The sequence below is a fragment of the Sinocyclocheilus anshuiensis genome, unplaced genomic scaffold (assembly GCF_001515605.1).
Source record: "Sinocyclocheilus anshuiensis isolate Anshui unplaced genomic scaffold, SAMN03320099.WGS_v1.1 scaffold978, whole genome shotgun sequence".
Taxonomy (NCBI): Eukaryota; Metazoa; Chordata; class Actinopteri; order Cypriniformes; family Cyprinidae; genus Sinocyclocheilus; species Sinocyclocheilus anshuiensis.
In genome coordinates, this window is record NW_015537965.1 from 1 (window position 1) to 14827 (window position 14827).

General features: G+C 35.5%; 1 protein-coding gene across 1 annotated transcript; it reads right to left on the bottom strand.

The window, feature by feature from the left end:
• Positions 1–439: 439 nt before the first annotated feature.
• Positions 440–11830, bottom strand: LOC107667983 (BMP/retinoic acid-inducible neural-specific protein 3-like; the record flags this gene model as incomplete). Its single annotated transcript, XM_016459719.1, has 4 exons — positions 11383–11830; positions 10422–10693; positions 1401–1588; positions 440–624 (listed from the first exon to the last, which is right to left on the bottom strand). Coding segments are annotated over exons 2-4 (603 nt in total), but the record flags the coding sequence as incomplete, so codon positions are not given.
• Between the last annotated feature and the right edge of the window lie 2997 nt (positions 11831–14827).

Sequence of the window (14827 nt, forward strand, 5' to 3'; positions counted from 1 at the left end):
TTTAACTCATTTAGTGCAGAGTATGTGGGCTGCTGTTTCAAGCACAATCACTGACCTGACACATATTGCTTGCTACGGGTAACTTGTTTTGGGTTAACTGATATATGATGTGTCAAAGAGCTTAAACCTGAATATGTGTTTAAAAAACAGTGCCTTTCAAACACAATTTAACTTAATCAAATGCTCCTCTTTGCGCACACACATCATTTTGTTCAAACCTGTGATTCATTAATACCTCATAATTTCTACAACCAAGAACAAAAATGAAGGAAAAACTGCTGTGCTTCTCTAACATTTAACCCACTTCTTTTGATCTCCGAATGATGCAGCTGCAAAACAATAGAAACAATCGAGCTCAAGTGCAACTCCTTTCCAAAAATAAGCACTCAAACGGGGGGTCAGGTCCCCAGGTCTGTGCGCATCTAGGCCACAGGGTTACCTTGATGGCAGTGGAAGCAATCTGGAGGTGGTGCAGTTTGCGCAGAGTGCTCTCTCTGTCTATGAAGTAGGAGGCAGCCAGCTGGTGCAGGGCCTCCAGAGTCACAGCCGTGCCATTTGAGTCAGTCAGGTCCGCCGTCCGGCTTAGCCTCCTCTTGTCCACAAATATAGTCAACGCCTCCTCACCTGCAACAGGGCAAAGCAACATAAAAGAGTGAGGAATTCTGGTGAAAATGGCTTCATAAAGTAAAAAAAAAAGTATTTAAAATTTATGTTAGGAAAAGTGAAGCAAGGGAATTATATATACAGTGAATGTCTAAGATGAAGGGAATAGAAAATGGACAATTTACCAAATAAAAGATAGCACTTATAAATAATGAGAAAGTAAACTGTCATTTAAATCCTGTTTAAACTTTACATAATGCTGTACAGATGCGTAGTTCATGAATATGAGTATATATGAAAATGTATCAATTAAAGATAAAGTTTCATGTTAAAGTTTTTAATGAAATCTTATTAATACGGCTGTCAAACGAATGAAGTATTTAATCGCAAATAACATAGTGAATTATTGAGTTCAGCAGTGTGTGGATGATGCACATAGAAGAATATATAGATATATATAAAGACACCAGAAAGTACTGTAGATTTATGCGACAGATGTCTTTGTAATTAATGTTTGTGCAAATGACCATGTGTTACAACTGTGGCATTTTTTAAAACTTGTTTTTTAATCTCTTTTTTTTTTAATTCACAGATATCAAAAACAGATGTCAGAGCTCTAGACTTTCATGTGTTCGCATTTGCAGACATTGGTTTGGCTAAAATGTTTTTGAATAGTGGGGGTTTTGAAGAATGGATGTGTGGTTAAAGAAGGAAGTAGAATAAAAATAAAAAAAGGCAGATAAAAGTGTCTGCCAAAATGCATAAATGTAAATGAACAGTCAGCTTTGTTCAAGTACCTCCGAGTGTAGCTGAAAGCAGAAAGTGTGTGCCATATTTCCTGATAATGTTCTCGGTAATGGCACCGAGGGTGGGTCTGCGGCCCAACTGTCTGATGGTCTGCATGAACTCTGGATCGAGGGGTAGAGCCACGCCATTGTCCTCTCTCTCCAGAGCCAGGCTGTTCACCTTCCAGCGCCCAAACTCTCTGCAAGGTCACGCAAAAACACACACACATACACCCTATTTGGAAATGTCCTTCATTTGAGCCACAATAGACACAGGAGGGAGAAATCCTGAACATCACTTTTTCAACAGCTGGGAGAGTTTGTTTTAATATCTGGTTCAGTGTAAGCCACAGTACAGTTTAAGCTGTTTTGAAATTGCCATCCTGTATATTCCCCAAACTAAAAAAAAAAATAATTTTTAAAGAGGGGTCTGAGAAACCTTCACGCAGCTTGAGTACAATGCATATTCAGTTAAGACCTGCTGAGGAGAAAATGCGATGACTGCATGACCTCCGTGCCTGCAATTCAAATCATATTATGCATTCTCTTTATTTTTTTCCAACTTCAGCTTTAGGAATTACTCTGGACTGCTTTAAAAGCTGTTGTCCTCTACATAATGGTGCAATTTGTTTTGTTTTGTTTTTTTCCTCTGACTTTTGCACTGAAGATGGGCTGACTGGGACTAATCTGTAACAATGGCAAGCTTCTTTCTTTCACGGATAAATGGTAAGAGGAGTCAGTTCGATGAGAACAGATGGAATTTTGTTTGAGAAAATCAGCTGCCACTATCCTTTTTCTGTCTGTCATTTACAGCAAAAGCTGTTCAGCACAATACAGTTAAATGTTCCTTATATAACTTTTAGCGCTGCAACTTTATTTAATACTTCAGAATATAGAGAAAACTTTAAAAGAATGATCATCACTATATTGAGTTGCTATGTTACTATGTTACTATTAATTTGGTATGGTAAAAGAAAATACTAGCTAAGAAATGCAGAATGCAAAACACAAAGTGTCAGCGCTGGCCTTCATATTTTAGTATTTTACAGGGATAGTTCACCCCAAAATGAAAATTTTTCATCATTTACTCAACCTGAAGTTGGTTCAAAGTTTCTTTTTTTTGCTGAACACAAAATAATATATTTTGAAGAATGTTGGTAACCAAACAGTTGACGGTAGCCATTGACTTCCATAGTCTTTTCCCCCCATATTATGGAAGTCAATGACTACTGCCATCTGTTTGGTTATACATTCTTCAAAATATCTTATTTTTTGCTCAACAGAAGAAAGAAACTGAGGTCTGGAACAACTTGAGGAGAATTTTCATTTTGAAATTATTTTTCTCTTTAATCTTTTTAATATATATTTTCCTCTACTTTATTTTACAGTACATGCAATTACTTGCAGTGTACTTACCTAAGAAAGTACTGTAATATAAGGTAACTACATGGCTTAAGGTTACAACAGGACTGTAATATAAAAGTCTACCCTAACAAGATTACAGAAGCTGGGGAAAGGCATTTTAAGAACAATGTGCATTTAACAATCATTTTAATTTTTATTAATGTAAAATAGTAAATGATTTTATTTAAAATTAATTGCATTTTATAAATTTTGCTGACTCAAACTGAAAATACTGTATGCAAATCTCTAACCTGAAAATTGATCTGATGAATAAATCTCAGACAAATGTTGTCACAAATGTCAAAATTTAGCAGAGCATACCCTAGGGGTCATTTTGCCTCATTATACCCTATATATTATATTACAGAATATGGCTTGCTAAGTGTGTATCTAAATAATAACAGATGACACTTATTGACAGTGGAAAAGACAATGAGACAGAGAAAGACAAATGGAAGGGAAGAGGGACAGAAAGAGACGAAATGGAGAGAGAAAGTATGATCGACACTGTGTCAGAACAAAAGTTCTTGATGGACAGTTATGGATGGAGCTGGAGGCTAATCCACCACTGAGCCCACGCTACAGCCTCACAGCAGGAGAAGGCATATTGAAGAACTACCTGCCAGACTTCCCCACAGAGACCCACGGCTACACAGAGTCAACGGTGAGAACATGCTCCAGAGGAAGCAGTCTGAAGCCAAAGGGAAACCGAGAATGTCACAGTACAAGCAAATGAGACCAGCTTGTTATAATGTCAGCTCTGTGTTTGAAACATCTGGATGACTCTTACATTCTGTCTTCATTAAGAAGAATGAGTCGGATTTATGCAACATTATGCAACACGCTCTAAATGAGATTTGGCAAAAAAGGTTTTGTGTTAAGCTAAATTACATTCGATTATTAAACTAATTAGTTTCAAGTTGGCTAAAAATGTAATGTGATTAATTATAAAAAAAATTAACAAAAAATAAAATTGGAACAATCAATCATGCTCCATTCCATATGTAATTTCTGTAATACAGGATTTTCCATCCATCTAGTTTGAACTATGATATTAATATTTTTGCGAGTTCACAGACAGATGCTACTGTAGGTATCACGCCTCACCAAACCACATTTACAGAAAGCAAGAAGTACAAAACAGTTAACCTAGAAGTGCAATGGAATGGAACAGAAATCAAAGGGTCTCAAGACCCGTTTTTAAAAGTTGGATCATTTTTGACATGGCAGAAGGCACTTCCCACCACAGTTTTGAATTTTTTATACAAGTGGAAGAAAAGGGGAAAGAGAGAATTCAAAAGTGCAGGCAACAAAATGCAGATGTATGCAAATAAATGCTGTTCAAAAGTTTGGGGTCAGTGATACTTTTATTCTGCAAGGACAGTAAAGACCTTTATAATGTTAAAAGATTTCTCTTTTAAATAAAGACTGTTCTTTTGAACTTTCTATTTATCAAAGAATCCTGAAAAAAAATAAGTATCATGGTTTCCACAAAACTATTAAGCAGCACAACTGTTTGCAACCTTTATAGTAATTAAAAATGTTTCTTGAGCACAAAATCAGCATTTTTAAAAATGATTTCTGAAGGATCATCTGACAAAGACTGTCTGCTGGAAATTCAGCTTTAGCACAGGAATATAGCCTATTACTTTTTAATAATATTACTATTTTATTGTAATTTTGAACAAATAAGTGCAGCCTTGGTAAGAAGAGCCTTTTAAGATAAAAACAAAAAATACAAATCTTACAGCCCCCAAACTTTTGAACAGTAATATTTACTCTGTAAGCTTGCAATACATTACATAGATCATTTGTATCTGCGAAAGCCAATTCATCTGAATTTGCACTCTGCACTGAAAATATATGTGCATGTTCTTTTGCATTTTTAATAATGTTTGAGGCTGTTATTTCACTACGTTGACCTACAAATCGGTTAACACACTCACAGCAAGGATGGATGGCATTTGTATCTAAGACTATCTGTGTCAGGCTGCAACTCAAGCAGTCCATAAATCTAGAAACTCTCATGTAATGAATGCTTGCTGCACGGAAACATGTCAAAAGGTGTCAGTCACTGATTGAGAGCCTGTTAGTCTGTCAGCATTCACGGAGAAAGCCATGTACAGTAGATGCACAACACTGCAACATTATACACACACATGCAATACATTACTTGTGGATTATTGTGATGTTTTTTTTTTCAGCGGTTTGAACTTTCATTCTGACGGCACCCATTCACTGCAGAGGATCCATTGGTGAGCAGGTGATGTAATGTTAATTAATTAATTTCTCTAAATCTGTTCTGATGAAGAAACAAACTCATCTACACCTTGGATGGCCTGAGGGTGAGTATATTATTTTGCAAATGTTTATTTTTGAGTGAACTGTTCCTTTAAAAATTCTTTCAAAAGATATTTTCAAAAGAAGTCTAATTACCAAAGCTGCATTCATTTGGTCAAAATGATAGTAAAACAGCAATATTTATACAATTTAAAATACTTAAATTTTAAACAAACTGGTCCTGTGATGCTACAGCTGAATTTTTATAAGTCATTACTCTAGGCTTCAGTGTCATGTGATCCTTCAGAAATCTTTTTTTTTTTTTCAGAATTCTTTGATGAATAGAAAGTTCAAAAGAACAACATTTATTTGAAATATAAGTATTTTGTAACTTTCCTTTAAAAAATGTATATACTGTGTCATAGTCTTCCATCATGAACAACATCTAGATGTTTTAACATGAAAACAAAAATACTAACAAAACATTCAATGAAACCTTTTTAACAGCTCTAATTTCAAAAGTCATATAAAATTATTATAGTAGCTGGTTTATTGCCAACTACCAGCTGTTTTCATATTGTTGTCTTAACTTGATTTTTATTTCAAGACTAACCTGAGGCAAATTGAGAGCTCAGGCTACACCTCATTAGTTGTGTTTATCAAACACTTCTTCATGCTAAAATTAATCTGATGTAAACACGCTCATTAAGGCCTCAATCATTCCACTGCATAAGTCATTTAGGACTCAATAAATTTTTTGGACCTAAATTTAGAGCTAATTGGTCAACAAAGGACATTCGCTATATTCAAAGAGTATTTCTTCATGCTGAAATATTGAGTCATCAAAGCCCAAGTCATCATCGCTCCTGTCAGTTGTGAGATATGACTTAACATATGCACCTCTGTGCACTTCCATCATTCAATTCCCATAAGGGAAGTCCAACAGCTCGTCTCTCTCAGTCGAGCTCTGGCCCTGATAAACTGAACTAGGAAAACAATCTACCATAGCAATGACCGAGCAGCCAGTAGGTGTTTTGTCCTTGATTGTGTTTCCAATGCAAGTGCAAGCATACTCAGGGGATATACATGTCTTGAAACATAAATAATGAGACGATTAGCTAGGGCCTGACGCTACTAGCCTGATATCTCTCTCTCCCTCTCCTTCTGTTGATCTCTCTCTCTCTCTCACACACACACACTCCCACCCACCTTCTCTTGTTCTCTTATATAGGGTGAATTAGGGTATTCTGGGACACCCAATCTCTGTTGAATACATTTCTGATCTATGATAGCTTTATCAGATAGCTTTAGTATTCAGTAATACTTTACTTACATTTTTTATATATCATTTATTAAAAAGTATTTTAGCCTTCTTCGTGTTTTGGGGGGGCTGGAGATGTTTTGACATGCCCTGATGTTTGTATTTATTTAAGCTACTTATAACATATTAATGACTACAGTCTGATTACACTATATTCAGCACAAACTGTGCTTTAATAATATGTGACCAGCATGAATGCACATTTGCATTTTTGCATGAATTATGTCCTGTAACTCACCTTATAATGCATTGTGTGATTTCATGAATACTTATAACCACAGTTATAATACATTATCTATGCATTGTTACACTTTTAGAAAGTATAATGTAGTAAAGCACATGGCAAACAACCAATTTCAGATGTAAAAAAGGAATCTGCAAATATTGTAGTGCATTTTAACTTTCATTACAATTATTTATGAAAATATATAATGCATTAGAATGTACATTCTACATAAAGGCTACAAATTAAATGTTACCGCATATTCTAGTTGGGTTGTTGTATGATAAAGTCCTATTTATTGGTATGAAGGTCAAAAATGCAAAGAAGCCCAAGATTGCCATAATTCACCCAAGTTGCTAGCTGATTTGATTGCTTTTGGAACTACTTCCCTTGGTGATGCAAAAATAAACAAAATAACTGACCATATTGTCTGTAAAATGTGAGTTATTCGAAATTAACTTCTTGTTCAAATAACCTTTGTAAAAGCAATATCGTGCTGTTGGATTTAAATTAAATTCTCCTTGACTTGTATAACATATAACTGGTGCAGGAAATATAATAAGGACAAAATAAATCCAACAGTAAAGAAGAGGAGTGCAATGCAACCATTTCATTCCATGAATAAAAAATAAAAAAAACTTGTCAAATATGCCATACCGGAAGCCCTTCATGTGTTTAATTTGAAATTCCACACCGGTGAACATCACAGTCTTTGCTCCAGTTTGATTTCCAGGACAACACCAAGATATAGTCGTTTGATAAGAGCAGTTCAAAGAATTTCTACAGAACCTAGCTGTCAGTAATGTCCTGTACACAGTACACACACACGACTGCATTAAGTTAAATATCCCTCTAAAATAGCACAAAGTATAGAGCCACTAATTGAGCAATCAATGATCTGAGGCTTTTATGGAAAATCTTCAGACATTATTGTCGTTAGGCTAAACATTTTCCGTCTAAATCTATTTAAATTCTGAAGAGGCCGGAGGCTAATAGACCTCTAATGCTTCAGGCATTAATAACACTTATGACTTGTACATATTTTTAGGATGCATAATAATTCAATTATATTTATTCCTCTTAAACCCTTTCAGATGCTTTCTTAATTGGAAATCCTGATTTATTCAACATGGTCCTTATTCAAAGCTGGATAAGCAGCGGTCTGGCTATGTGCTATGGTTATATATGTTTTTAATTAAGCATTTTACAATTTTACTTTAAGATTAATTACATTAATATTGAAAAATGTGAGCCATACGTTTATAGATTTTACCATATTCCTTAAATCCCTTAATATCTTCTTTTGTTTACAGTTTTATATATACAGACTTGTATACTGAAGTAATGACTTACTAATTAATAAAAAGGTAATAAACTGTAGCACCATCATCAACACGAGCACATAAAAGCAGACATTAAAGCCATACAGCTCAACTCTCCTGCTCTGTATACATAATTCAAGATATTTAAATATGTGGCCAATGCCATTTAGCATCTGAAAACACTAGCATATATTTTAAACACAACCAATTTTTTTTAAATAAGATGCATTTAAATCTTCCTAATACTTTTTTAATTCCAGTAAAAGATCAAAAGTACACATGTCCTGTCTAATTCAGATGTAAAAAGCATCACAGGCTCTGTCGACTTTACACATCAAGTCCCATTCCAGAGTGCAGGAAAACTTCAGCAAGACAGTGTTTGCGTGGGAGAATTACTGCTTATCTTCACTGTTGCTCACACAGCTCTGGCTAAGCCTTGTGCTCGTGGAGCTTCGCTATTAGCATCTCTGGGAGGAACAAGTGAGCACGTATCTGCTCCGGCAACCTTTTCCGCTGCCATCGGCTCGTTGTCCGCCTCACCCACCCATCCTCCCGTGCAGAACCCTCCCATCACACACTTGTCAGGCAGCATATGTCTGGTGTTTTATGAGATCCCTTTCATGCATCTGACAGGAAGGATAGACACTTTGACTGACTCTTTACTGTACCCTTGGGCTCTGTTCAACCTTTGGCGGAAGGTAAATGGGGAGAATGAGAATATAACATCTGACACAAATTTACCTTCAATCTATGTCACCACACACCTAACTGTTAACACAAGCAAGTTCCTAACAAAATACAGTAGGTGTGTTTTCGCAAACGCAAACAAACTGCAGATGCTGATGTTGTACAATTTTGAGGCGAGAATTTTAGGGATTTATTATTCAGACTTCAGATTTTACAACCAAGCAGGTGGGACAGCGGCTCAAGATTTATTGTGATCATGTAATGAACACAGGTTTGAGTTGCTGAATATAAAAGCAGCGCTAGACTGTAAAAAAGAGAGAGAGAGAGTTTTCGAAGTTATAAATAAAAATGACTGGAGAACATTTTACAAAAAAATACTATTTCAGTCATTCTACTTCAAAATTTCACACTTAATTCAACGTATTATCATTTCTTTGTAATTATTTGCGAAAATTACAGCCAATTTCTGAGTGAAACTTGCTTCTACACTTTTCTCAGTGTACAAACCAATACAACATTGAATTTCAAAGTAGTCTATAAAAAGACCAAAGAAGAGATGATAGAATGCCTAAAACTGTTCCAATGTCACACATCATTATCATTTCTCAAATGTCTCATACAAGACAAAGAGTGTTAAGAGGCCAGGAAGCAGAATTGATTATCTCTCAATTCAGATCTGTGGCAGATGCAAACCTGTCCCTCTCTGTACTGCCAGTGTGAAAGCAAGGTACTTAAAAGTCATTCAGGCACAAGGGATGTTGGGATAGGAGCCCTGTCTAGCATGCAAAGTAAAATCAGGTAGACTCACGCACACACACATGCGCACGCGAGCTGCAGGTTTCCACCAGCAGGGGGAGATCTGACATTGAGAAAGCACAACTGTACTTTTGTTGACTCCTATAGTATGCCTCTATCAAAAAAAATAAAGCCAGTGGAGCATTCACAGATACACACGTATGTTGAGGAGAGGACATACTGACTAACCCCAATGTTGCCATCTCCATCTGTGCCTGGCAGTGTGGTCCAACGGCCCTGCCAAATGAGCGTGTCAGTCAGGTTCAGTTCAGCCAACACTTTTCCCGCTTTTTTTCTCCTCCCCTTTTGGGCTGTTTATCACTTCATCTAATCCTCAGCTCTAACACAGCACAAGTTCCCGCAACACCTCACCTCACATCAGTTGCAACTAATAATCTGGTATTAAAAGTTTCGAACCACACTTTGAACTTGAAAACAGTTGTCTAGTTTCTTAAAAACTCTTAAAGTGACTCCTCGTGAAACACATTGTTCACCCAGCATATCAGTAACATTATAGCATATTAAAAATATTTTAACATCCATCAGTAACATTTTAGCATATTTGAAAAATTTGAATTACTACCTAATTACTACTTTCCCCCAGTCCATATCGTCCATACATATTTACCGTATATATGTATACCAAAAATACCATATATATATATATATATATATATATAAAATTTTGGGGGATGTTTGCTATGCAATATAAACGTATACATGGTTTCGTTTATATTGCATAGCAAAAATACCCAACAATTTCCATCAGTACAGGCATGTGGCAATTTGTATATGGAAGTTTCTTTTCTATTCTAATCTAAAGTTTACACACCAGTAAACAAACCAAGCCTGCCTCCATCAAAGTTTCTTGTTAACTTTGTTATGTGGTAAAATGTGTACAAATAAATGAAAAGCACCATATAATTCTGCATACCATGAAAAATTCCAACACATTCTACACACCAGTGGCAATAAATAACAGAAGTAATTATCCAACTCACCTGTAAATCTTATATTTGGTTGTGAAGCCCTGCTGATAACGCTCCACAAATTCTGCAAATTCTTGTGAGTGATGAAAAGGCCCTTTATCTGAAAGGAGCCACCCAAAAGGACCAGCGGCATCATGGGAGGCTACCACAGGGGCTAGAACCCAGCAGTGAAGGCTTAGTACAACACACACCCATAGACTCATCAGATACGCCAGTCTAAAATCAGTACACTGGCAGCTCATGCTTCACCCTGCGACTCGACATTCTCTCCAAACTTTCCTCGCCTTCTGAAACAACAAAGACAATACAGTAAATTCAAGTGTGTAGCCTATAACAGTTTCCTGACACCTACTTTTTTTCTAACGCAGCTGTAAATACATTTTCAATGTTTTTCCAGGCCAATGCCATTTTTCCAGGGTTTTCAATCTGGGGTTCCTAAAGACTATGAGGTCTGTGGAGACAATATATAATTATATACTTGATCATTTCTAATTCTTAACTAATTTTTATCTTTCTGACTATTGTTAAGCACTATATAATGTAGCATTAGTCATTATTGCTCTTAATGAAAATTATTATAACATGTTACCGGGAAAAAATAGCATATTTTATATGGAGATCCCTGGGTCGTCTGGCAGTTTGGCAGGGGGTCCCAGGGTCTTTAAAAATTAAAATCCTCTGATATAAAGTATAAAAATAGACTTAAGCCATCAAATATATTTCCATACATACGCATAATATATATTATATTGTAATTTTCAGCCATTTTCAAGCCATACTGTGTTTCAGAAACATTCTTCTCATCAATACAGTAAAATTAAGTCACATGCATTTCTCTAACGCAAATAAAAGGATTATGTAAAGATCATGCTTGTGATTATAATTCGTTTTTAAATTATATATTATTTTAAATACTGTATTATATTTATAGCCAACTTGTAGTTTAATTTAATCATATTTATTATAAGTTTACCTTCTCCAGGTGTCCGATGTTTCAACCACTGAAGTCAACAACCTCTACAGTTCTACAGTTAAAAGCAAATGATTGTAAAGGCAAAGCATAGGGAGATTGTTGAGGGTGACCTTTGAAAATTTGGCTCAGTTCAACTTGTTTTAAACATCATCGCGAAGCGAGAAGAGCCCTGGAAACCAAGCATCCCACTCTCTGTTTCCGCTATCGATTATATTTCCAACGTCTTGTGCCGTATAATCCGGGTGAAGAAAAACTATAGCGAGGAGAAGTGGTCGCTCTGTCTTCACTCTTCTCTCTCCAGGTAGACAGGTCTCTTGTGAATTGGAAGTTACGGTGAAGCAATCCCATAACCATCAACGATTGACGCGATTAAAGTCTGCTGTTTCCACTCGGTCGACACATTAACTTAACCCGGTGTCCAAGAAGCACTAAATAAATGTAGACTCCGGAGGTCCACTCTGTGCAGCTGCGCGTATGTCGGATGCTCAAACCCGACGCTTCCCATACACACCATGAACATATCTAATTTATTTCAGAGACAAGCCTCCCCCACTCCTCATTGGCTGCGAGCGGGCGAGAGGGGCGGGGTTTCCGCGCTGAGAGAATGTACTTTGTCAGGGTCACAATGAGTTTCAACGTTATGTGCTTGTTATGAAAATAATATTATACTTATTTATGAATGGGATATTTATGATACAAAATAATAGCCTGCTCTAGCTGCAGGATCGACATTATATTCAGTCAAGTCATTATCAGGCTCACAACATTGACAGTGGCAAACTATATTAGAACATGGCTTAATAGGTATAAACTGAGATGTATTGGGCTTATTGTTGCATTACTGTTAAGCCTTATACCTTCTGTGCTAAAAAATACATACATATTTAATATATACCTTCAATTTTGTATAGAAAAAAAAAATCTGCTTCAACCAAAGTAAATATTGCTTTTATTTATATTTATTTTGATAATATGTTCACTTTATTGTGATATTGCAAAAAAAAAAAAACATACATAAAATAATAATAATAATAATAACCAACATGATTTCCGTAAGATGTGTGGCTTTCATATTTGATCTGAATATATTAACATATCAAGGGAAAATGTACTGCATAATAGGAATCATAAAATGTTGTCTCTTTTGGATTATTATACACAAATCAACATTTCTAACATAAATAATTGCACTTTTTACAGTTGTTGTTTTTTTTTTTCAAAACTTCATACTTATCTATGAGGTTGCAATGGTTATTTAAGATAAAATAAATGACAAACCTCTACCCAGACAAATGAATAAGGGTGTCATATATTATCTTATCTCAAACAGTGTACATGATTATGTTCTCAATGAGATTTTTACCATAAAAATAAAAAAAAATTAAAGGAGTGCACTGGACTGTCCATGCTGACAACTGTTTTAAACACAAGAATGAGCAGAAACAGTCAGACATTGGCTTCCAATTGATTCTCAGTGATCGACCGTGAGAGGAAATGAGCAATCTTGGGAGGAAAGGAAGGGAAAGAAATCAAAGACAAAATCAAATCAAGTCCTCAGTGAGCGAGTGAGAGAAATATCAGCACCATTTTTGACGAGATGTTTTCAGATGATGCGGATAGTGAAAAGACATCCACAGGATAAGTGGCAGATCAGTATATAGTGCAGAAAACAGCTGTTTGACAAAGCTGAGATAGCACTCTTTAAAGCCAGTCGACTTTCGAGTTGAGATCTAGATCATGGTAGTGTGCGAGATCACAAAGCAGGAACATTTATCAATGCATAGACAGGAAGTCATTACAACAGGTAAATATTCACTTAAAATGCAGCCTTGATGGAGTCAATGAAGCAGGGACGTGCACAGACATTTTGAGGGGCAGGGGCTCAAGTGGAAAAAAGGGCACTTCTCATATTTATTGAAATTTTTTTGACTTACAAATGAGGATAATGGAAGCAACCAAAATCAACAAAAGAGCAATGATATGCAAGTGCTATAACAAGTGCTAGAGTTAGAGGGTCAAATAAAGATGGAAGAGAACAGACAGAACGCGCACTGGTCTAACCTAGCTAAACTTTAGCTAACTAACTTACAATGGTAGCTCGCATGAGTCAGGGATGTTAGCAAGACAAATTAACTATAATTGCCTTTTGTCTTTTGGGTAATTAACTGTAAATTCGAGGCACAGGTAGCTTAGTCTTTTGTTCATCACCACTCACCTCCACACCAAGACAAACACAACTGAAAAGAGAGGGAGGGCTTCACTTCTGCGGCTCTCTGCCTGTCTGTGACTGTGATGTGCCGATCAATGTGTGCTACACTGCTGTGCTGCGCGGAGACGTGGAGGGATTCTCATATTTATTAAAATTTTTTCCTAAACAAAACGTTAAATATATTAGGGTTGTGCGATATTGACAAAAATATATCTTGATATTTTCTGGGATTTTATCGATAACGATAATTAGACAATAGACAGCATTTAGCTGAGTGTGTTATTGTGCTGATATCTGATAAGGATCAGGTTGATAAGGACTACCCTGGACAGCTGACTTCTAAAGTTTTTGATATTCTGCATATTCTGTGTGGTGATCAGTTCACAACAGTGATAGAAATTAATCTTTTCCAAAAAATTTAAATTGATTTTTACATTTTATGGGCATTTTTACCTTTATAAAGCCATTTTTTTCTAAAAGTGTGCATCATCTTTTGAGTCAAATTAATGCAGGACATGAATGTTTTAACCTGCAGTTACAAATGCATTAAAGCTGTTTTGATATTTTAAACATAAAATATTGAATACTGATATTTGATTTTTTTTTTTAAATGAAAAGATATTTTAAAGGGGTCATATGATGCGATTTCAATTTTTCTTTTCTCTTTGGAGTGTATACAACAATAATTCGGTTTTAACTCAACAAACACGAGATCTAATTTCACCATAATATTGTGCTTTGCAACAAAACTGTTACAAGTTCAGTTATTATTTATTTCCATCAGTTGGGGTAACGTTAGGCCCTGTAATTAGCCAACGGAATTTTCAAATCTGTGTAATTATAATTTAAATCGGACTACTTTTCAAATTGTATTTCATAAACCAACATCTCAGACGTTATGTCAAAACGTTATGGGGTTTCAAATCAAAAAATGACTTTCTGTTACAGAACAGGGCATTGATTTCATACATGTCCACTGTAGAGGACATCAGGACTTAAATCATGTTTATCAGGCATTTTGGGAGACACAACAAGTGAATATGGAAATAAATTATACATCAATATTCCTATGAAATATTAGATATTATTATTAAAATGTTGCCAATTATTACTCCAATTATTACACTTCTTTTTTCATTAAATGTTGCTCCAAGAACACATTAATATGCAAATTAGATACAGTGTATAATGTATATTTAAGATAATATTTAGATAACTTATACTGTCATATTTTGT